The sequence below is a fragment of the Nelumbo nucifera genome, chromosome 2 (assembly GCF_055504915.1).
Source record: "Nelumbo nucifera cultivar China Antique chromosome 2, China Antique-T2T, whole genome shotgun sequence".
Classification (NCBI taxonomy): Eukaryota; Viridiplantae; Streptophyta; class Magnoliopsida; order Proteales; family Nelumbonaceae; genus Nelumbo; species Nelumbo nucifera.
This window is the reverse complement of record NC_142650.1, coordinates 23590982-23614524: the sequence shown is the minus strand read 5'-3', so window position 1 is coordinate 23614524 and position 23543 is coordinate 23590982. Positions and strand designations below refer to the sequence as shown.

At 36.8% G+C, this 23543-nt stretch overlaps 2 protein-coding genes across 6 annotated transcripts; both read right to left on the bottom strand.

The window, feature by feature from the left end:
- Positions 1–74: 74 nt before the first annotated feature.
- Positions 75–11945, bottom strand: LOC104595248 (uncharacterized). Of its 5 annotated transcripts, XM_088897586.1 has the most exons (6): positions 11546–11699; positions 11241–11457; positions 9849–11004; positions 6063–6973; positions 2291–2347; positions 75–811 (listed from the first exon to the last, which is right to left on the bottom strand). In XM_088897586.1, exons 3-6 carry the CDS (start codon positions 10858–10860, stop codon positions 566–568), a joined length of 2226 nt encoding a protein of 741 aa, XP_088753712.1. In that variant the 5' UTR covers positions 10861–11004; positions 11241–11457; positions 11546–11699; the 3' UTR covers positions 75–565. The 5 variants fall into 5 exon arrangements, with proteins under 5 accessions (XP_088753712.1, XP_010254193.1, XP_088753713.1 ...); XM_010255891.3 differs by lacking the exon at positions 11241–11457 and having other exon boundaries at positions 11546–11945; XM_088897587.1 differs by lacking the exon at positions 11241–11457 and having other exon boundaries at positions 6063–6949; positions 11546–11702.
- Positions 11946–18929: 6984 nt separating this feature from the next.
- Positions 18930–20214, bottom strand: LOC104595247 (strigolactone esterase D14-like). The gene is made up of 2 exons (XM_010255890.3): positions 19759–20214; positions 18930–19680 (listed from the first exon to the last, which is right to left on the bottom strand). Exons 1-2 carry the CDS (start codon positions 20124–20126, stop codon positions 19191–19193), a joined length of 858 nt encoding a protein of 285 aa, XP_010254192.3. The 5' UTR covers positions 20127–20214; the 3' UTR covers positions 18930–19190.
- Between the last annotated feature and the right edge of the window lie 3329 nt (positions 20215–23543).

Here is a 23543-nt window from a genome sequence, read left to right as displayed (position 1 = left end):
TTCAGAAAGGAAAACTAAATTTCTGTGAGTATTATCTATCTGTACAACAATTTTGGAAGGTCTGTCCGCATGAATGCATGATACAAAGTGGGGAGAGGAGAAAGCGATATTAAATTACTAATCACGTAACTACAATCCATAAAGTTACATTATGCTGTTCTAATTTCTACCAAGGAATTTGCCCTGTAACGGGAAGCGAGTCAAAGGTTCTTTTCAACTCGTATTATTATAGCTAGAACCTCACAAAGTGGCACGCTGAGTAGACAAACTTCTTAAGTTTGAGAACGAGGTAATCTTTTTGAAAATCCCAATCAAAATCAATACCTTTACAGCAATAAAAAATTTATTTCTATCTCAATCTGGATCGGATTAGGCAAGTATCTTCTCAGTTCTCACCAATCGAACAACCTTTCATTTCCCGGGAATGCAATGACCAGTAATCAATGAGAACAGTTGAGACTCGGAGTATTCAAATTTGTAACTGGCAACAACCTCAAGAGTCCTGGCGTTTATGCGAAGTTGCATCAGATTTCCCAAGAATGATGAAGGAAACCCACTGTAGCTCTTACTTGATTCTCATGCACTTGAAGAGGACCTCTGCAAATCTCTTGTACATGTGACGCTTTAAGTACATCTTCTCTACTTTTTTCCTTCCTCTGATTCCCATCTGTACTCTCTCCGATGGATTCTTAAGCATATAATGGAGATTTTGGGCAAGAGCTTGAGTTCCTGAACGCCCAAGAGGATGAAGACGACCTGTTACATTGTGATTAACAATTTCCCGTGTGCCTCCAGCATCTGTTCCAAGCACCTGCACCACAGAAAAATTTGTTGTCAAAGCCTACTTGTTTATATTTGGTGACTTCACTGCATATTATTATAGAATGTCCTTTTAGATTAGAGGACATGGCTGTTGGATTCATACAAGGATTAAATCATGGGCATGCCCTAGCAGAGTCACCAAAAAGCAAGATTCACCAATAGTGTATGTTTTCAGAACAATTCTCTAGTGAATCTGTCTCTAGTGAAAATTTTCTCACACTTATGTTAGAGAATACCTCAGAGTGGAATGGCATTTGTATATGTGATCTGAGGAAAAAAATTATATTATTGTTTATCTAACAGACCAATACTTCATCTCTTGCTATTAAGAGATAAGTTTTCTGTTGTTTTCTCACAATTCTTCTCGGTACCAATTACGTTGTGAACCCAAAGAAGTACCTGTGCTAATAGACGGAGTAAAGATGAAATAGAAGTAATATGAACAGTTAAGCAGGTTGACTATGACAGAACTTTTACCTCACTAGCAAAATGCAAAATAAATAAAACTGTAATGAATCCGGTATAATTGATTCCAAATACAAAAAAGACGTATGCTTGGGTTACATGGTTCTTCAAAAAATTCTTGTTGACTTAAGAAGTAGTGTTTTTTCTAGTATATGTATATGCTGATGATATTTGCATTGCCATATTCCAAGGTATCTATTTCTTGGTATTAACTTCTCTAAATTTGTTTCTATTTTTCATAGACTAGTATGAACTTTTTTTGCTCTACAATAAGTCCTCCAAAAAGTCTCAAGCAACATTGACCTTCTTGGAGAACAAGACAAGCGAAATGTTATATCATACTCAAGACTCCAACTATGATACCAAAAAGGCATGATACTGGAAAACTGATCACTAAAAAACCGGTATCATAAGTATTTGTCAAAACTCGTGGGGGGTTCTCAGTCGAAGCTATTCCAGTATCCTACTCTTCTGGCATCATAGAAATTGCCAATATTTAGATGTAATGCACTTGTCAAGCAAATAAAGATATCATGGAAGAGATGCATATTTATGCCCGTAAGGCGATTTAAGATGAGGTGCATTGTGCAGAATCATCAATAATTGGGGCGCTAACTCATTACCCTAATTGATATTGTATTTTCATTTTTAATGAAAAGTTTTTGATTCACTTGAAAAAGAATCACCAATAAACTATTAATTAAATCATGTGAAGTTCAAGCATATTTGTGATACATTGGCTTCCAAAGCAACAAAATATGCACTACAAATGATTGCAATTAATAATTACCCAATGGTTGTTTACTGGGATAGGCCATTTTCGAGAAGAAAATTCATGCCAATGAATACCATGGTGGTTGGTGGAAAACAAAAAATTTCCATCATACTTATGCTTGAATTTGTAACTTTAGTGAGACTACTGAACCACTAAAGCATGTCAGTTCAGAACAAAGCTACTTCTTCATGATAACAAAAAAGAGAGAGGTTTAGATGATTGTAATACCGGAAGTCCAAAAGCCATAGCTTCAATTGTCACTCTCCCAAATGTTTCTCCAAGTCCCTGTGCACCAATCATTGTTAGATGTTTTCAACACATATAAATTAATCTAAATCGGGAGAAATTGATGGATAATTAACAATAGGTAAGAAAAAATGCTTGGAAGCTAATATTTCTGCTGACATAAACAACCTGATTCTCCTTATTAACATACAGGCACGCACAAACATATGGAACTACTAAGAGAAATAGATGTCAAAATAGGATCAGATAGGAGTTATGCGCAATTCATCTTGCCTTGAGAAAACAAAAGTGCATACATTTACCAAGGGGGCTTCATAAGCCATGTCAATTAACATAATTTCTTTCTTCAGCAATAAAATGCATAAATTAGCTGTAAAAATTAAACTGGAACATGTTAATTGATGGAACCAAAATTTATTGAAATCCTAAAATGCTACTTCTATTTTGCAATAGCATTGCTGGATGACTCTGTCAGTTAAGATTATATGCTTGTATCCCTAGAAAACCAAAATGAAATAATTCTATTCTGTGGTTCAGAATGTGACATGAAATTTTAACTAATAAAAGAGAGCTCCACATGTGTTTATGAAGGGTGTGCATCCCTAACAATTACTTTTTCCATAATCTATCTCTCTAGAAATTGGAAAAGAAAAGAAGAGAAAAGAAGAAAATATAGAAAAGTAAAAGGTGGTCTTCCATTATGTACTAAGAGAAGGAATAAGGAAAGAAAGAAAAGGAAGAACACTGACAATATAAACAAAAGAGTAATAGGTTATGAATCCATTAATTTTAGATTATGGGTTATGTTACTACACAATGATGTATGCAACTGAAGAAAATTTTCCACTTTCTTTAGATTTAGGAGCCTGACGACACACTCTGACAGAGGGCACTGTGAAAGATGAGAAAAATATTAAAGAAAGAAAAGAGGAACATCTTTTTTCATATATTGATAAAAAAAACATCTTTTTTCATAATTTCTCTCTATAATCTTACAGTTTCATGACCTAACTCCCCCAAGCATCTTCTGGAACTAGTTTCCTTCTCTCTTATCAATATTATCACATGCATAAAATGCATATTTGAGATAGTGTCAGTACATGTACTTTTTTTTTTAATAAATGAGTAAAATTTTATTAAACCAGCAAATAAGAGACATGCAACCCATGGAAAGGCACGGGATGCGACCTTTTCTTTAAAGCTAGTTACAGAATTATAAGTACAAAAGAAATTACACAGAAGCCCAAAATAAAGTATCCCAGAGAACCCCTTGTTTTGCAAGTGAATCAGCCATTGAGTTTGCTGATCTGCCTACCCACTGAACTTTGTCATATTCCTTGTTAACCATTTAACCTTTCTGAGAAGATCTCTAAAACCCCAAATCACAGTGACCGAATCCTTCAGCCAACCCACTATTACCTGGGAATCCCCTTCAATAATCAGACGCTCTATGCCTAGCTGATTTGCAAGCTGGATTCCTTGTACAGGAGCAAGTAATTCGACCCTTAAAGAGTCTCCCACATCCACAGGACCTGAGTACAAAGATATAATGCTACTATCTTTGTTTGTCAGCACTCCTCCTATGCCTGAAGGTCCTGGATTTCCTCGGCTACTTCCATCAAAGTTCAGCTTGATAAACTCCTCCCCTTGTGGGTGATGCATGTACTGTTTTAGGCTAAAATAACCCTAAGGATCAAGCCTATAGCTTACATAGAATATGTAATAGAAACTTTTAGGTTGTGAAGGATAAGTTTACATGACCTAATTGCTTGTGTAATTGGTTTCAATGACTACTCTCCTTTTGGTAGTAATATGTGCATCACATATAATGCCAGTACATGAGATAAACATGTGGTGTCAGGCAACAATGTTGACAACCTGAGGAGCCAGGAATGTAGATTAGACAGAGAACATAGTGTATGCCCCAGATTTTTGACTTAGGAACCTCACTTGGACTTGGCCAATCAGAAGTTTTGAGTGAAGTATGACATGTTTTAGTAATAACTATGCTGAAATTTTTATGCCTTCCAGAGAAGTAAATTGAAAAAAAAAAAAAAACTCTGGACCTCTTGGAAAGAAGAAACAAAAGTTGATAGAGGGTCTGCAAGGATTTGTAGAACGGTCAAATCTAAAAGAAATTCCCCTGATGGTTTATGGAATTTGAATTGTATGTAAGGGTGAAAGAAAATAGTACCATTAGATCATGTTTCTCTTGTCCTCTGAAGTCAAATCTTTTTGGTGATATGGCATCAGAATGAATGGATGATTTCCAATGTTGTTATGGTGGCCAGGCAATGGCCAAGGTTTTTCTGCTTAGGCAACAAAAAATAAATAAACAATCCCTACAAGTAAAGCACATATGCCTCCCCCCACCACACACACACACACACACAAACAGGTTTTAAGAGTGTGAACTTTTAGCTTAGCGTGCCCTCATATTGACTTGAAATGGGTTACAAATAAACCATCAATGTATTAGGGGGGCATAATTACCTGCCTTATTAAAATGTTTATATCTATGCTGCCTGCCTACTTGTCTCCTTAAGCAGTAGGCCTCCAAAATGCCTAATTGATTTACGATTGCCCAGTTGATGTTTTAATTACACTGTCAAATAACTCTAATCATTATCCTATCAAATGGGGGATCATAGTCTACTTCCTATGAAGTATAGTCACATTTTTAACATCCACTTCCATTTAGGTTCCCATGATTACAGGAAGATGAACACCTAGACAATTTTCTCCTTGATTAATTTTGTGTCCTTAATAAAGCCAAGATGACCAAAATAGACAAATTTCTCCCTGTATAAGGATTTATTTGATGCCACTCTGGTGTCCATGCTAACCTTTGACAATAGATGGAGATAACTTAGATGTCAATAATGACACCGAAGGTCTCCCACCATAATGACATACCAAATGGTATGTCCATGTAAGCCTTCAACAACATTTATACAATTATACACGGAGACTATCCCATCTTGCTATCAGAAGTTAACCAGCTACAAGTTCCTTGAATTTCTATAACCCACATTGGACTGACATCAGAGATTATCTAAGCAACCCCTTACAATCAAACACCATTCAACAGAAAATTCTAAAGCCAGGCCACTGAGTGAATCAGAAGTATAACAAGGTCCTGGTTTTCTACATAAAGAAAACATGGAATTGGCCAATTGGCACCTATGATACCTGAGTTTCTAAGAATGCCCTAAATACAACATGCATTTTGGCTTGTTTTTGAGTGAATATCTTCCTCCTTTGTTAGTAATAAAATTGTAATTTATTAAAAAAAACCATGATACCCATATACCTGCATATACTTGACACAACAGAAGATACTGCATGGACACTTCTACATATACTTTATAGCATTAACACTTCTAAAATATGAACGATGATATCCTTAACAATCAACTAAATTCTGTACATGTTAGTGCTTCAATTAAATTTGGCAAGGCATAAGTTTTGAGGAATGACACTTAGCTTCAAAAACTAGATATAAAAGCATGATATAAGCATAGTATACGGGATGCCCGTATCCTTATGTCCTGGACTTCAGGAAATGGAGAGTCATATTATTGTCTCCTGTATCCATATTTTTGTTGGTATTCTTATATTTTTTTGATAAATAACATGGAATTTCATTATGATTTAAAAGGAAATATATATACAAGCAGAGGAAGGTATTCTTATCTTAATGTCATAGATGGTGAATTTACATTGAGTGAAAAGGAGATTAAAAGACAATCACCTGGGAATTTATAACATAAACATCTGCTGCTGCATAGAGTGAGGCAACATGTGTAGTTGCTGGAGTCCATAACACAGACTTTAAAAGGTGAGGATGTTGAGACAAAAATTTGAGCATTCTTTTAACATAAGGCACTTTATTGCTCTTGGATCCAACAGAACCAATTAAAACTTTAAGAGTCTGTTCCTGTGCTTCTTCTTTGTCAGACAATACTTTCCTTATTTTGTGATCACTGCCAAGGATCCATGCATTTGTGTCATTACTGGAGTCAGGGACATTGAGAGTCCTTGAATGTTTCTTCTTATTTTCATTTGAAGAATTAGATTCATCAGAGGGGTATAATAATCCATTTGAAAATCCATTAATGTGGTTCGGATTCTGAAATAAAGTTCTGAAATGCTTCTTCCCAGTTAAGGTGGAATTATCATGGCCTACTTGAATCATATTTTTAATTCCAGAATCTTCGAGAGAAAAGTTTCCTTCAACCATCAAGTGTGCTGACTCAAGAAGCAAGATGTGACCCTTTCCAGGATTTATACTACTAAGAGACATCACAAGCATATCATACTCTGTTAGTCCCATTTCTTTTCTAACTGCATCTCGCAACAAACGTCTTCTCTCAAGCATTGTCTCAACACTAAATGATGGAGTATTTAGGGAACAAGGAAAACCTGCTACAAACGCCAGTTCATCATTAACAGAAAGTGGAACCAGAGCAGGCTGAGAATTAAGCTTAATGCCTTCTTCTTCACACCAGGCTAGCCATTGTTTAGATTGTAATTCTGAAAGAAAAACAAGCATTTTTACTCTGTTAAGCATCAGCTTTGATCGATCAAAATACTCCCGTCTGTTCTCCATGATCCACCAAACAATTTGACTTGATCCAGCTGCAAAATGTGCAAGATATTGTTCTGAAACAAAAAAAAAAAAAAGTATGGTTTTATCAAATGTTAAGTTATAAACCGCAAGCCAATACTTCATGCAAGGGTAGTTCATTGGATGAAAACATTGGACTTATTTATTGGCTTCTCAGTTGATGATTTGTCTAGGAATTGGAAGGAAATTGCAGATTCAGCCCCAGACAAGAGGGTCTCAAATTCTGTTTGGACCTCTCCTCCTATTGCCTTTACCAAACTGAACTTTGATGGCAGCAGCATGGGCAATCCTGGGCCCTCCAGAATAGGGGGAGTCTTGAGGACGAAAGACTGATTGTTATGGCTATGTTTTTCAGTCCAATTGGAATAGGGGACTCATTGAGGGCTGAGATTTTAGCAGGGCTGATCGGAGGTGGTAATTAGGTGGTTGAAGGAAGACAGCAATGGTTTGTGGAGCTACAGAAATGAAAAGAAAAAATTTAAATGGCCGAGTAGGGATATTGAGGTGAAGTACAGTTGGGTGAAGAGAAGTGCTAATTCCATGGCTGATGGGTTAGCCAAGCAAGGGGTGCTTAAGGATTTTTTGTTTTGGGCCACTTTTTAGCTTTCCTTCTTGTTCTCTGTTGTGGGGGAGTTAAGATATTTTACCTCCCCTCTCTTGTACTCAAAGTTTCACAATTTTTATATTCTAATAAAACATTCTGTTATTGATAAAAAAAAAAAATTTAACAGCTCTGGAAGGGATTCAAAGGGCTAAGGATTTGAACATAAACAAGCTGATCTTAGAAGGAGACTCTGAAACTGTAGTGAATTGGTTAAAAGCAGAAAATTCAAGACCATGGAGCTACAGCAATGAAAAGAGGAAATACAACTGGCTGACAAAAGATATGGAAGTTTGATGCACTTGGATAAAGAGAAGTACAAACTCCTTTGCAGATGGGTTAGCTAGACAAGGGGTGAATAGGAGTTCTGTTTTTTGGGCTCAACTGTAATTTTTTTCTGTATTTTTGGCTTTAGTGGCATTTGTAAGGAGTTAAGTTACTTTAGCTCCAGTTGAATGTTTTTTATCACTTAATCAATTAATGAAATCTCTGCTATTGATTAAAAAAAAAAAAAAAAACCGCAAGGAAATATTTCAAGAAGAAAAACCATTTTCATATTAGTAATGACTAATGAAAATTTTCTCCTTCCAGGTAGATCAAAGAGAAAAAACTTTGGCTGTTGGGGGCCAACAGCCTCTGCTGTTGAGAACATTATTTGAAATTAGAGTGGGGTAAAGTAGTAATTGCTCCTTATTTCTTTTTAACTATAAACATAGACATGGGTGTGAATTGGTGAATGTGTCCAGCCTAAAAACGCTCTCAACAGCATAGGCTGTTAGCCCCCAACAGCCAAAGTTAACTCGATCAAAGAATATAAAACCTTAGACATCCACTCTTACAATATCTAAGTAACTTTTAAATCATTGATAATTTTTTGGTAAGATAGAATATAAAGATCTAACCATGGTTTAAAATGTCAACATATTTCCTGACATTTCCACAAAATGTTGCCATTTCCATGGGTACCAGCACGAAACTTATTAGAATATGTCTTGACATGTTCTCTAATGCTTCAATATTTTTTATATTATTTCAACAAGCTTCATTTTGTTAATTATGTTGATGTAAGGTTTTCAATTTACATCAAAATAGCTATCATCCAAATATTTTTTTTTTAATAATGACCATTTTCTTTTTAAACCCATTCTGAATTAAATATTAAAATATATTTTAATAAATTAATATTTAAAATGTTGTAAAACTTTTACAATAAATATACACAAAAATTTCAATATTTCTGACATATTTTTTGTTTTTAAGTGATCAACAATTTCATCAAAATCAACATTTTTTTTATCAGTAACTCATAAAAGGATTTTATTAATTTTAAAAGAAAGCATAAAAACAAAGCATTGTGGAAAATACATAAGACACCAAATGTCTAAACCCCCGAACATATTACAGCTGAGCCCAAAACATACTGTCTCTGAACCCCTTGCTTAACTAGACCATCTGCCAGACTATTGGCAGATCTTCTAATCCAATTAACCTGAATAAACATGCCCCTAGAAAGCCATTTGAAACGCCTAAGGGCATTCCTTAGATGCCAAGATACCCCCTCTCCCTTCTTTAGCCATTCTACTACTGTTTTGGAGTCTCCTTCAATAATTAATCTTTCATCAAAACCAACATTTTAAACTTGATACCGTCAAGTAATATGCAAGTTACTTTTTGCGAAAGATAGTAGACTGAAAATCTGTATTGAAACGGAGTAGAACCAAATTAGGACATGGGTTAGCAATTCATCTACAATAGATACACAGGCATAAATCATTGATGAGTAATTTGGCATAAGACCAGAAGGAATATTTTCATTGATAATGATTATGTTAAGATACAAGGTTCCATGTTGTGCAGAAGAACCCCCCAAAAGCTTACATCCTTCCATGAAAACTAGCTGTTGGATGAATGAAAATGCAAGATGGGCTTTGGAAAAATAACACGACAGACTTATCATCCCAGGAATAGGCATATCTTGAATAAGATGCTTTTGTCATGAAGATACCATAGACCAACTGAAGGGATAATACAGATAAACTTTTGTTTATTTTTTGGTATCTTACTGACATGCATATAGTTAGTTATATAGTTTATAAAGAAAAGTTTTTTATACCATATGTGGATAATCCAGACCATAAATTGGTAGGACCATCTGGATTGGCAATGCCTGCACTAATCCTAATGCAATTTGGTTATCCTGAAGATGTGGTTGGAGGTAAAAAGAATCTGCTATTGGAATGACAAGTAAAGACTTTGTTCCTCTGCTGTTGTTTATATGAATGAAATGTTATGGAGGGATTCTCACTCACCAATCCATGATGCACAAACGGCAGATCCTGCAATGACAAGATCCGCTTTCATGGCCGTTTTGTAGCTGAGCTCCATCTTGTCTTCAAGCACTTTGATTCTTCTTCTAGCAAGCTCTGCCATTAACCCACCTTTCCTGCTAAGAACCACCGCAGAAACTGTGGCTCCGCAGCTCAAGAGTTCAGTTGCCAACTCCATCATTGAAACGGGGGCTCCCGTCATTGAAAGCTCGTGGAATATCAGCACAAAATTTCTAGACCAAACAAGACGCGCGAATTCTCCCTTCCTATCACACGTACCTGATCGCTTCTCGGGGCTCCATCCCAGAATTCTCTCCTCTGTTGAACCAAAAGGACCAACAAGCAATCCATATGAGGTGTTCCTTTTAGGAATCTCCTCTTCTTGCTCTTCCAATCCACTACTTTGATCTTCTACCACAGCCTTCTGTTTCTCACGTGTATTACCATGCAAGCTGCGTGCTGTACCTGTTCTCTTACTCTTCCTTTTCGAGGACGCTCCCCGAGAAGATGAAATTCGCTTCCCCTTTTTCGCCAAGGTCACACTTGTTCTCTTCAATATGGACAGCTTTTTACCTTCCGCCTGATTCTCACTTGAACCAGTATTAACCATAAAAGAATCCTGACTTGTTGATCGCTGATTCACTTCTGGCTCCGAAATTCCAAAACCAGGTTTACTTCTATAACCAATGAGCTCGTCCTTATTATCACCATGACCATGAGCCCATTTGGACTGAACATAAAACCCTAGATAGGCCCAGAGGGTAATCAGAATCAGCCAGAAGACCAAGCGGTTGCTCTTGATCCACAGAAAACGCCCTCCACTGATTCGAGCTTCTCTCCGTGAAGTCCGACTAGAATGCAATCTTCGGAATGAAGGAGAACCCCTTGGAGTAGATCTCCCTGACAATGTGGATTTCAAGCTTCCACTTGGACGTAAGGATGACTGCCTAAGTACATTTCTATGTAAATCTTCTCTGTGGTTGTTCTCCTCCATTAATTCCTCGCACCTTACTTCACTATAAATCGCTTAACCAGCATTCTTTGAAGCAGTTTTCTTCTCCAAACCAGCCGATTACTAATTTTTCCTATATGAACTCAACCACTGTATAACTTCTTTACAGCTCCTCGAATGTAAAACCTACACGAAACAAGAAATCACGCAATATTCTACTTTCTTTAATACAGAGAACTAAAGAAAAAAACAAATAAAAAAACTAAGTTCACCAAAAAATACAAGGATCAATCCGAAGTACTACTTCTGACTGGGTCATTAGCAGATTTTTGAAGAGGAAGCTGCATTAAACAGAAACCGAACAATGTTTCATATTCTCGACTGCAAAACAGCTGAATATGAAGATCCCCCACGAGAATTACCAATTTTCTTAAAGGGTCGATCTCAGAAACAGTTCCCAGTTATCACACGTGAAGCTTAAATCTACTCCAGAAAACAAACAGAAAAAGAAAAGAAGAACAAGAGCATCTGATCCACGAAGCTTAAACCGAAAAAATCTACTTCGATCTTCAACGAAATTGTAACTTAAAAGATGAGAACTCGAGATCTGAAGGGAGTTGCAGAGCAAAGTCCCGAAATCTGAGTAGAAAGAAGAAAAAAGAAAAACGATAAAGTTGGCTGACAGCTGAGAGAGCAGAGAGTTTTCAGTAGTTACTTTGGTACTTACAACTTTATAGGCAGAGAGAAAAAGCTGGGTGTGAAGGGCAGGAGAAAGAGGTCCTTAACGTGCGCACTTGGAGATGCAGAGTGATTGATACAAACAACTCCATAGAGCACTAGCCTGAAGGCCGGAGGAGAAAGACAATAAATTTTCTTGTCTGAATTAATGAAAAAAAAACCATAATAACTAAATTTTCTCGCACGTGCAACTATCACGTATTATAAGGTTTTAGCTTTTTAGGCTTCCGGATCTGCTGCCCACGGGGTAGTGTATTGTGGGTAGGCGTAGGCAGAATTCTCGTGGGCAGGAGATCCGGAATCTTTAGCCTTCGGTTAGAAGTTTCGATCACATGGCAAATGGTTTGCTGCAAGATCAGATTGGCGCCCCACTGGCGTCTCACATCCACATCTCAGCATGTATTGGGATTTGGGAGCCTTCTTGTATTGGGATGGGTTGTGGGGCGCTGATGCGAAAGCGTTTGGAGCCCTAGTGCCTGCTGAAAGGCTCGAAAATTGAATTTACATCTGCGCCCCACAATGTCGCACACGATACTATCAGGTCATCATCGGGAGGTGTTCCCAATACAAGGCAACGATGCGCTGTGGGACGTTGTGGGGCGCAGACCTGAACTCTCGAAACTTGAGTTAAAGTGTAAGATGGATTGAAAGGCCAAGGCCCAAGGGAGAAACTCAAAAACTAAAGAGACAAAACACTATGCCTTTAATTGACCAGGTTTATTGAGGCTTCTCTAGGTTCCAAGCCAAGCCATCCTAGGCTTGGAGGAGTTTGTTAGATGGCAGAGATTTATTAAGGGCTTAATCTGGCGGATTCGCAATGGAAAAAATATTGGTATTTGGAATGATGCGTGGATCCCAAATTTGTTGGAAGGTAGAGTGATCTCTGAGAGGCCTGCTGATTGCATTGTTAATAGAGCATCTGACTTGATTCTCCTAAACCCGCAAAGGTGGAATATCACAATCTTTCACTGTCTCTTCTCTCCGGAGGAAGTTGTTGCTATAAAGAAGATTCCTATTGACTTACATGAATCGGAGGACAGATTGATATGGAAATTTTCTAAGGATGGGGAATATTCTGTCAAAAGTGGTTATTATGTTGCAAAGTTATCCTCTCAAAGGCCATTTCAAGCTGAATCCTCTAATAGGAATAATAAGTATCCTCAGATGCCGCCTGCAGCCTGGAAGAAGGTTTGGAATTCTAAATCCCCCCCAAAAATTAAATATATATATATATATATATATTTTTTTTTTTGTGGCGAGCTATCTCCAATGCTGTTGCAGTTCACCAGCTATTGGCCAAGAAAGGGATGAGGATTTCTGCTCTGTGCCCCCGTTGTGGAGAGGAGGAAGAATCGGTTGCCCATGTACTACTTAAATGTCATTTTGCGAAGGCTGTTTGGTTTGCTAGCAACCTTGCAGTGCGTACAGAGGGGATAGATCACGACTCTTTCTCAGACTGGTTTGCTGAATTGCTGGCCCAGCAGCATGAAATGCCAAATAACCAAGATTGGTTACAGGCCTATTCAGTTTTCTGCTGGGAGATTTGGAAGGCTCGTAATGGGCTGATATTCAATGGTACAATCACCACCCCGAGTCAGGTAGCTGTAAAGAGTTGGAGTTTCATTTCAGAAGCTCAGATCGATCTCTGTTAGTCGACCAGTTCCTTCAGACCCAACTCCAAATATTGAACAGCAAAGAGGATGGTCCCCTTCCCCCCCCCCCGGGGGGGGTGGATAAAGGTTAACGCTCTGGTATTGCTTGTATAGTTAGGGATTCAGAGGGCTGCGTTTTGACAGGTAGATTACCCAAGTGCCTCTGTGCCTAGGTGAAGATGGTAGAAGCCATGGCCTTACGTTTGGGCTGCATGGAGGCCTCGGTGTTTGGATCAATAAAGGTGATTTTTGAAGCAGATTCGCTGGAGGTGATAAATGACATCCGATTGTTTATTAACTCAGCTGCTTCAACCTGTTTATCTTCACTAAATGCAATCTGGAGTGACATTAAAATCTTTGTAACATCTTTTGAATCTGTTAGTTTTCATCATATTCCAAGATTTTGTAATTCCTTGGCGCACACTCTAGCCAAGCGTGCTTTGTGGGAGCTGAGTTTAGACTCTTCCTCCCCTGTTTTCCTATTTAATGGTTTGAATAGAAGCTCTCTTTGATTACCAAAAAGAAATTGACCAAAATATCCCTGTTATAGTGTTATGTTGTCCCGCACGTGCATTGACGAAAAAGCCCACAGAAGGGTTCCCTACCGTATCTACGGATCTACCAACTACGCAAGTAAGTATGAATAAAATATAAATATATGACAAATGTATGCTAAGAAAATATTACAATATATTGACCTATGGCTTTTGATTGTTTGGGTTATGCTTGAGCTGGCCTCGGGTGTCACGTGTCATCTCTGTGGCCGTTTTATCACTTTGGCCACATCGGTATCACGTCAAATGGATAAGCATGACTAAGATAGGAGAGCGTTGTATGGATTAGGAAGATAGCTCCACCAGGGATTAGGCCTTATCCCGAAGATCTCGACGAATGACCTCATCCCGACAATCCCGGAAGCCTCATCTAAATTGGACACGGATTTTCGGCGAATTCACACATTCGCCCCACAATTCCCCACAACACATCCCCTCCGTGTATTGGGAACATCTCTCAATGATGACATCATTGGGACTGGTACTATCATCGGGAGATGTTCCCAATACACGATAGGGATGTGTTGTGGGGCATTGTGGGGCAGAGATGTGATCTCATCTTCGGCTATAAGTAGGTAACATCTGCCCAAGGTAAGGGACTTTGGACTCTCTAGCATCCATATTGCTATTCTGCTCGAACTAGCATTGCTCTCAATTGCTCGTCCGACCACCCACCATTCTGGACTAATTTGAGCGTTGGAGTACCTACCTAGGGAATAACTCCTTGGGCCTCTGACTACTTTCTTGGTTTCAGATCTTGGAGTACAACTTCGTCCAAGGTTTAAAATTTCGATACGATATGCTCGATATGGGGCGTATCGTATTGTATCTTTTAAAAACTGATATAGGATACACATGGAAATCAGATGTTTCATCTTTTTTCATGCGTACCGGGGGTGTATTGTGGCGTATTGGTAGCGTATCAACGAAAATGATATGGCCAAAAACTAAAATAAAAATTAAAGGGGGAAAGCAAACTTCTTTTCCCTGAAATAAGTCTTCTTTCACCCCAAATGACTCTAAAACTCCAAACTTCATTCCTAGAGTGCTAGATTTGCAAGAAACAAGTGTGAATTGTTAATTTTTTTAAAGATTTTTCAAATTTTGAAAATATATGGAAAAATAGGTAAAGTTTTTCAATCTTTTATAATATCTTGTGATTTCTTTTTTTTTTCTTGAATGTTTAAATTTATGTTGATCTACATTTCTTACATTCAAAATCACAATTTTTTTTTTGTGCTATCAGTAGATTTATAGAAATTTCATGAAGATATTTGGGGAAAATATAAATTAACAAAAAATTTAAAAATGTAAGTTTTTTATCTACCTATAAAGAATAAATATGTTTTAGATCTATGGATTTATCTATCATATCCATAGAGCAATTGAAATTTCTTCTTTAATATATATATATATATATATATATATTTTTTACTTTTTTTATATTTTTAGAATTAAAAAATAAAAAATAAATAATTATATTTGATCATAACAATTTAATATATTATAATTCTATGGATGATCTATCATATCCATAGAGCAATTGAAATTTCTTCTTTAATAATTACTTTTTTAATTTTTAGAATTTAAAAATAAATAAATAATTAATTATATGAATATATTATAATTCTATGGATGATCTATCATATCCACAATTATAATTTCTTCTTTAATAACTATTTTTCGGATATATTATATAATTTTTATTTATTTTTTATAATTTTTGAAAATGGATAATAAATAATAATTATTTAAATAATAAATAATTATTAATTATATTTTCACATAGAAGTTGTGCCAATGCATGTTTATGGTTGGATAGGAGAGTTGGGTTTTTTTCATCCCATAAAACATTAAAACTTAAGAATTATAATTTATAAATTATATTTAAGCATAGGATTTTTAATGAAATTATAATTAGATATAATATATTTCTTCATAAAACCATTAAAATATATTAATTTAATTTAATGTATATACACCTCATTGAGGTCTTATATTTAGTGTTATTGATGTATTTTTATGATTTATTAAAGTATTTAAAGTGTTTCCAAGCGTATCTATGTGTATCTTAGTTTTTCTCTGATATGCATGCGTATCCAAGGCATATCCCGATACGTATCTTAAAATTGCCTTTATGATACACTTGGTGTTTTCAATACTTTGAACCTTGGCTTCGTCCTTCCATCTCGGCATCATCCAGTTGACAGGATTATCTGATTACAACCTCAATTTGAAACACCTCATATAGTTAGTAATTAAGCAACACTACTTCTATAATGAAATTTGATTGAATGACTACTGAACAATTAAATATGATAGAGTGGATGGTGAATAATAATTTAATCCAAAAATGAGGTTGTACTATAAATCAGATAGCCAAAAACAATGCAAGGATACTGACATTTTGAACAACTAATCTCTTGGTGTTTGGGAGGGCTGAGCTGAAGATAAGGTTAAACTGGTTTCAGCTGCTTTGAAGCACTCGGATAACCTATTATGTTCAAGTGGACGGTCCTTCAAATTAATGACTGACAGCCGATTTGAGCTCTCCAGAATTTTCATCAAACATAGTTTTTAGGTTTTATGTGTGAGACCCACCTTAAAAGGCCAGAAGTCGTTGTATTTCAACCCTCCCAAACAGGCACCTAGGCACGAATACGGATATGGTCTTAGATCACTCCAGATCTCCTACCCACACACTCTTCCCACATCCCTACCTATAAGATATCACTACCGTGTATATTGAAAACATCTTCCCATGAATGATAAGGGAGATATTTTCAATGCACGTCTATAGTATCGTATGGGTATGAATGTAAAAAGAATTTGTGGGTAGGAGATCCAAACTTGTCTTAGATGGAAAGGGACAGGATATAGTAGAAACAAGATGTTTATAATGGGCTATATAACCTAATAAAGAAGGAATACCTCAGTATTTTATTCATCAAAGTCAATTATTGTAAGAGCCTTAGCCCCACAAGCAATAATGAGACAAGATTGCTAGAGATTGGCTAATAATATTGCTTTTTTTTTGATAAACTTGTCTTATTGATTGAGGCTTTATGTAAAGTAACATTACTTAGGGTTTAACAACTAAGTTTGGAGGCACATTTGGGTGGAGTTTGTTTGGTGGTTGAGGAATTGGAATCTGTTCCTCGTAGAGCCTCTTCACACCAACCTTACAACCACATCCCACTGTGTATTGTTTACATTTCTTCACGAATAATAAATACAAATACGAAAAATGTTCTCAATGTACGGTCAAAACATGCTGTGAGGAGCATATCTGGACTTGTGGTTGAGAAAATTAGGGCCCACCATTGTCAGAGTTAAAATTAGTGATTTCAATCAACCCACACAAGAGAGTGTGTTCTCTTATCATACACGGTTAGTGTGAGTATAAGTTAATAACCATGTCGGCAGCTTATATATGATGTCATGTTGGTCTTAATGAACACTCTTCCTTGCTTGAGAACAACTAGACATATATATTATGGGTGCAATTTGGGCGGCCCCAGAAGCCTGGACCAATTCAGTCCACAATTTTATATGGTTGGACTTTGATTTTCGATGCTTGGACTGGGCCTAAGTCAAAAATTTTGGGTTTCCTACTTTTAGATTAGACTTGGTCCTAGCCCTTAGGAGTTAGGACCAAGCCATCATCCCCTTAACCTCCCAACCCTAGTGACAGTGAGACTTAATCCCAGGTTTCTACTACTATGAGATAGATATCCCACCAACTGAACCACTATTAGTTAGCTTATATCAAGTTGATTGATCAACCTATGTGCATCAAATTTTTATGCAAGTTAGACCTAGATTGGACAGTTTTGATTTGACATCGCTGAGCCCTGGTTTCGGCCTCAGGCCCAATTCTTAGGCTTGGGCATGGTTGATCTTAAATCCGGCCCAGTCCGCCTGACCTTCACCTCTAAAAACATTGAAATGTTTAAAATCTATAAAGTTTAGAAAAAAAAATTGGCCATCTGCGTTCAACAGCCTGAGCTATCGACAGGGCTCCTCGCATGAATAAGTCTAAATGAACTCTTTACAACAATAACAGTAATAACAGTGCTGGATACCTGGTTGTATGGACTAGCGTGATATGTGTAAAGACTAGAGAGCCTGTGGGCAGCACACTGTTGAACGTGGACAGAAAAAAAAAAAAAAAAACTAGGGGACTAGGGGGCACTGGTCGAAATAAATGGTTTTGACCATTATAAGATAGATGGGAATAGCCAATAAGAAGAAAACCAAATCCATCAAAACCCATCGGAGTTCGGCCCAGCATATTCTTTCAACAAATTAGTTGGGCCAAAAGAACTGGACCTGATCTACTGTCTTTCTGAAAGCCTACAGAGTATCGATGTGGCTAGACCATGCAAGATTTTGTCTAAAATGCAAATATGCAATAAGTAAAATCCGGTAAGCTATGGTAATTTAATATATATTTTTTATAACTGTCTTAGGATGTCGACAAATTCAGCTTTACTGAGTTATTAGACACGAGTTTTACTTAGGATGATGCTTTTGGAAATGCAAATGGAGTGTGTTTGGCAACATTACATTTATGCATTGATAATATTACATTTGCATTCTGGTTTATTTTTGTCTATATTTGGCATCATTATATTTATGCATCGACAAATGACAGAAAATATATATTTCAATGCATATTTACATTGACAATAAGATGTAAATGTACATCAATAAAAAAGAAATAAATTTGCATTCAAGTGGATTTTTGATAAAAAAAAGGCATATGTTTCATTGGAATTTGTATCTGTATCCATTACAACCAAAAGTCTATTTGGTAAGAAAGTAAATTTGTCAGTGCAAAACCAATCCAACTTTATAATTTATATGGACCATTTACACTCTACGTATTTGCATTCACACTTATTTTCATCGTTTCCAAACGCAGCCTTATGAATCAGATTTAGATGGAATTTATTATCATTGTTATTTCCTAACAAAATGATCATGAATGTTGTTTAGTTGTGTTGCTACCACCATCTAAGCAGCGAAGCAGGTGCAGCAATACAACACAAATTTCTGTTTAGTAAGAACTAAGAAGCTTCATACCCACTGTGCTCTTAGCAAATGGTATAGAGTTGCTACCATGTTAATGTCAAGTCATTCAACCATTGCAAGTAATGGAGAATCATACAAAAAAATCATCTTTCTCAAGTTTTTTAAAGAACTAAGAAGCTTCATTTAGACAAACAATTCATTCACACTATCTGCAAAAAACGAGCCATAGCAACCAATTAACCAAAACAAACACTAAAATTAATTAAGTAGAGTTTTATGTATTTTAATCCCCTCTGAGTACACAATCATGCTAATCGGTGTGCCATCAGCTGCCGGAAATGGTAGCTCAATCTTGTCACCAAAACCAACGCCGATGACTCTACCAACAACATCAAGCAGCAACTGAGGGGCCGTCGGCTGACGGAAATGGTAGCTCGGTATTGTCATCAAAACCAACGCCGATGACTCTACCAACAACATTAAGCAGCAACTGAGGGGCCGTCAGCTGCGGGTAGTGGTTATCGTTTTCAATGATTTCCAGTGTTGATTCGCCCTTGATCTTGCTCTGCATGTAGCGAGCGACGGATATTGGAATTACAGCGTCGTGGGAAGTCTGAACGATGGTGCATGGGACCTGAACCCTCTCCAGCACATCTCGTACATCGCTCAAGAAGATGGTTTTAGCCAATGAAAGCGCAATTTCTGGTCTCATTCTTCCCAAACATTTCTCATACATCTCCAAGGCCAGAGGGTGTTCTTCACCTATGAGAAGACAGGCGAATTTTGGAACCCATGAGCTGAAGTTGGACTCTATGGTCATGAACATTTGCTCAACAGCTGATCTCTCGAATCCTCCTTCATAGTCTTGTGCATTCAAGTACCTAAGATCAACACAAATAGAAGAAACTTACGTCTGAGAGAGAGAGAGAGAGAGAGAGAGAGAGAGAGGGGATCTGTACCTGGGAGAAGCTCCAAGCAGTATTAACCTCTTGAATAGATCGGGTCTTTTAGTGGACGCAACGCATCCTATCATACCTGACACAGAGTGCCCAATAAATACAGAGGGGCTCAAGTTCAGCTCCTGTACCAGAGCAATGAGATCGTCGGCAAAAGCATCAAATGAAGAATATCTATCAGGGTCGAAGAGATTGAGATGGGCCACGGCGCCTGAAAAGCACCAGTCGAAGACTAAGACACGGCAACATTGAGCCAGGTATGGAAGGATTTTGTCCCATACAGACTGATCTCCTCCATACCCATGTGCAAGAATGACAGTTTCTTTGCCAGAACCCATGATTCTTGCGTTCATGGCGGCAGAGACGGTCATCTTCTCAAGAAGAAGAAGAAGAGATAAAAAGACTGAGACGACTTCTCTGATCGTTTGGTCTCCATATATATGGAAAAGAAGTGCTGTTCAGTAGACAGTAAAATTAATAAACATGTTTTTTAAGACAATTTCGTGTTGGGAAAGAACATTACTGGAACATTGATATATCAATAATTCAAGCCCAGGGTTGGAATTTTATTTTTGATCAAAGGCATGGGTCCTGTACAAAAGTAGCATCAACTGTTGATCTTTTCCAAAATGGTTAAAAAATTCAAGTTCCCAATATCTCTGAACTCGTATAATTAACAAATGAAGAATACCATGACTCATCAAACTTACTAAACTCGATCAATTCGAGTTGGACCGAGTCCTCGCTGATTTTCATCCCTCTTATTTAACCATGACTCTTTTGACAAGGTTGGATGGTCCGAAAATTCAACTCGACAAGCGAAACAAATTTGGGTAAATTACAGATTAGTACCTATAATTTGAGATTTGACTCAATTTATTTTAAAAACATATAATTGATGGCATGTAAAAGGATACAAATACCGTTATGGTCAAAATTGTTTAAATCCCTTTTCGCTATGATTGGTCAGGGGTCCGGTTCCTGAGTTGAACGGTCCAATCTTTCGAACTGAATGGATAGTCCGTTCTGACAAAAAATAAAAAAATAAAAAACGGTCAAAACCAATAAATGGTTCGAATGCCCAAATCAACATTTTTTGGCAAAATTCTGGTTATAGGGAAAAACGGAACCGGTCACCTGATGGTTTCCAGTTTTTCTGATCCGACCGTCCTGTCTGGTCCGGTTTTAAAAACCATACTCCATACTATTCATCACTTTATGCGCTTACTTTTTTTATGGAAGAACTCCTAGAAGTTACATCGCCAGAGAAGACAACGTCCTTATTAGAGAAGAGGGATTTAAATCATTGCCGCTGTAATCCTTTTTTCAGTTATTCAGTCCATAACAAAGGAGAGTTTAGACCGTTTGTTGCTGAAGAAGACAAGTAATTTTTGTTGTTGCTGGGAAGGCAATCAAAGAAAATAGGTCTCAAAAATATTTAAAAGGATAATTTTGATACTTTTAAAAAATTTAAATCATACATATCATCATGTTATACAAATAACTAATAGATTGCTAACTGCTAATACTAAATTCACAATATTTTGAGAGTTTAAATACTACTATAGCAAATTTTGAAGTTTGGGTATTAAAGTGATATTTACTCTCTAATGGAAAAGTGAGTTTAATGGAGAATGCTTGCCGGAAATGAGTGAAAATAAACTTATCACCACCTTCATCGGAATCTGCAGGCCCTTAGTTGATAGGATCTCCCGCTCTTTATAGCAAAGGCCTGGGATCAACTCCCGTTGCCATAGGGTTGGGGGTTAAAGGGATGGGAGATGAATTACTCCGTTGTCTAGTCCGATGAAGCCAATAAATAAATAAACATTGAACCCATCTATTTAGTTTTGGTTAATTTAGAAAAAAGTATAATTAATTGAACCAATCGACTTATATATCTATATATATATATATATATAATATTTATCGTAGATATAAAAAATCAAAAAATTAAAAAGATTAAAAAATCAAACTGATCAACCGATTAATCAATTGATTGGGTTAAATTTTGGTTCAAAATATATGAACCGTCAGCACCCATCCTAAGTTCCTAACATATGCTTAATTACTTGTGTTTTCGAGCTCGATAGAATTCGATCGAATTGATTGGACAGAAAAGGTCAATTGAGGAGCAGTCGTTCCACTTAAGTGTGGCGGCTCCCAGAAAAAAATTAGTCTCACGAATGAACCAAGATAACTCCAACAGACCTACCTTTCCAGTAGGCGTGGCCCCCACGGCCCCACCCTCGTTCGGTCAACGATATAAGAGCACAAAACTGTAAACCAATAAAATACTCAACTGCATCACCACGGCGTTGCTCTCGCCCCACTTAGATAAATCATGATTTTTAAAATCGATTCGGCGATCAAATCGGTCAGAGGTTTGATTACCGAGTCATTCGACCCGAATGGTGGGGGCCCGTTATAACAAAAAAATTAAAAAATAGTCAAAACCGTTTGAACGGTTTAAACGGTTAACCGTCCGGTTCAATGGTTTGTTGACCAAAATCAACAGTTTTGGAGAAAAATGGAACCGATCAGATGACCTATTCTTGGTTTTCTGGTTTGACCATCCGGTCTGGTCCAGTTTTGAAAACCATGCCATGGTTTTTAAAACCGATCCAGTGACCAAACCAGTCAGGCGTCCGATTACTAGGTCGAACGATCGGCCCATTTTGACAAAAAAATTAAAAAAATTGAAGAACAGTCAAAACCGTTTTAACGATTAACCGGTTGGTTCAGCGATTTGCTGACCAAAATCAACGGTTTTGGGGAAAAACGGTGACCGATTCCTGATTTTTCCGATCCAACTATTTGACCCGGTCCGGTTTTAAAAACCATAAATGATCGAACATTTGGTGGTAGATCCTGAAGCCACATGCCCACATCCACATTGATAACGTTTATCATTGTTTTCGTTAAACATATCATTTTTCTTTTTAAATTAATTTATCTTATGACTCTTTTACCCTTCACATTTTTTTTTTAATTTTTAAAATATACCGTAATTTTCTATTCAGGTACTGGAGTTTCAAATTTTAAAATATACTGGCCAGTTTTTGCTTTGAGAAGATCCCATCTCCAAATATAGACAGTGTAAAACAGCTGTATAACTAATCACAATTGAATTTTTTTTTGTGGGCATTGAAATTGAACGAATAAAAAATCCTTTCTTTCTTTAATGAACACCTTATGCACACATATGGTTTTATTCTGCTATTAGATGGATGTAGGTTTGAGAAATTCAATAGCCCTTATGTAAATCGTGAATGACTCACATATGACTTTGTTCTCCTGCTCACATTTCAAATCACTGTTTGTATCCATATAAAATTAATATAATATATATTAACAAATTCATTCTTGGATCTTATTTATTCTCTCTCTCAACCAAACCAGTTCCTGTTTTCTCCTCCCACATTTCTTCTTTTTTTTTTCTTTCATCTTCTTCCATTTTTTGCCCTAAAAGGTAAAATAGGATTTTAAAATCTTAAATGAATTCACATGTGCATTTTTATTGATGGAGAATATGTTTAAATCAAGTAGGGTCAATTGATAAGGGATATTTAAGTATTTTTGAAAAACTTAGGATACGTTTAAATTAATTTAGGGTAAATTATAAAGACCCCCGTATATTATAGGGTCTCTAATAATGACTCTTCTGTACTTTGTTTTGCGACAAACACCTCTTATACTATGACCATGACTTGAGACAAAGACCCCCTTCCGTGAATCTTTCCTCCAAATAGGCCATTACAGTATTTTTTAATCTCCAAATTATCCTT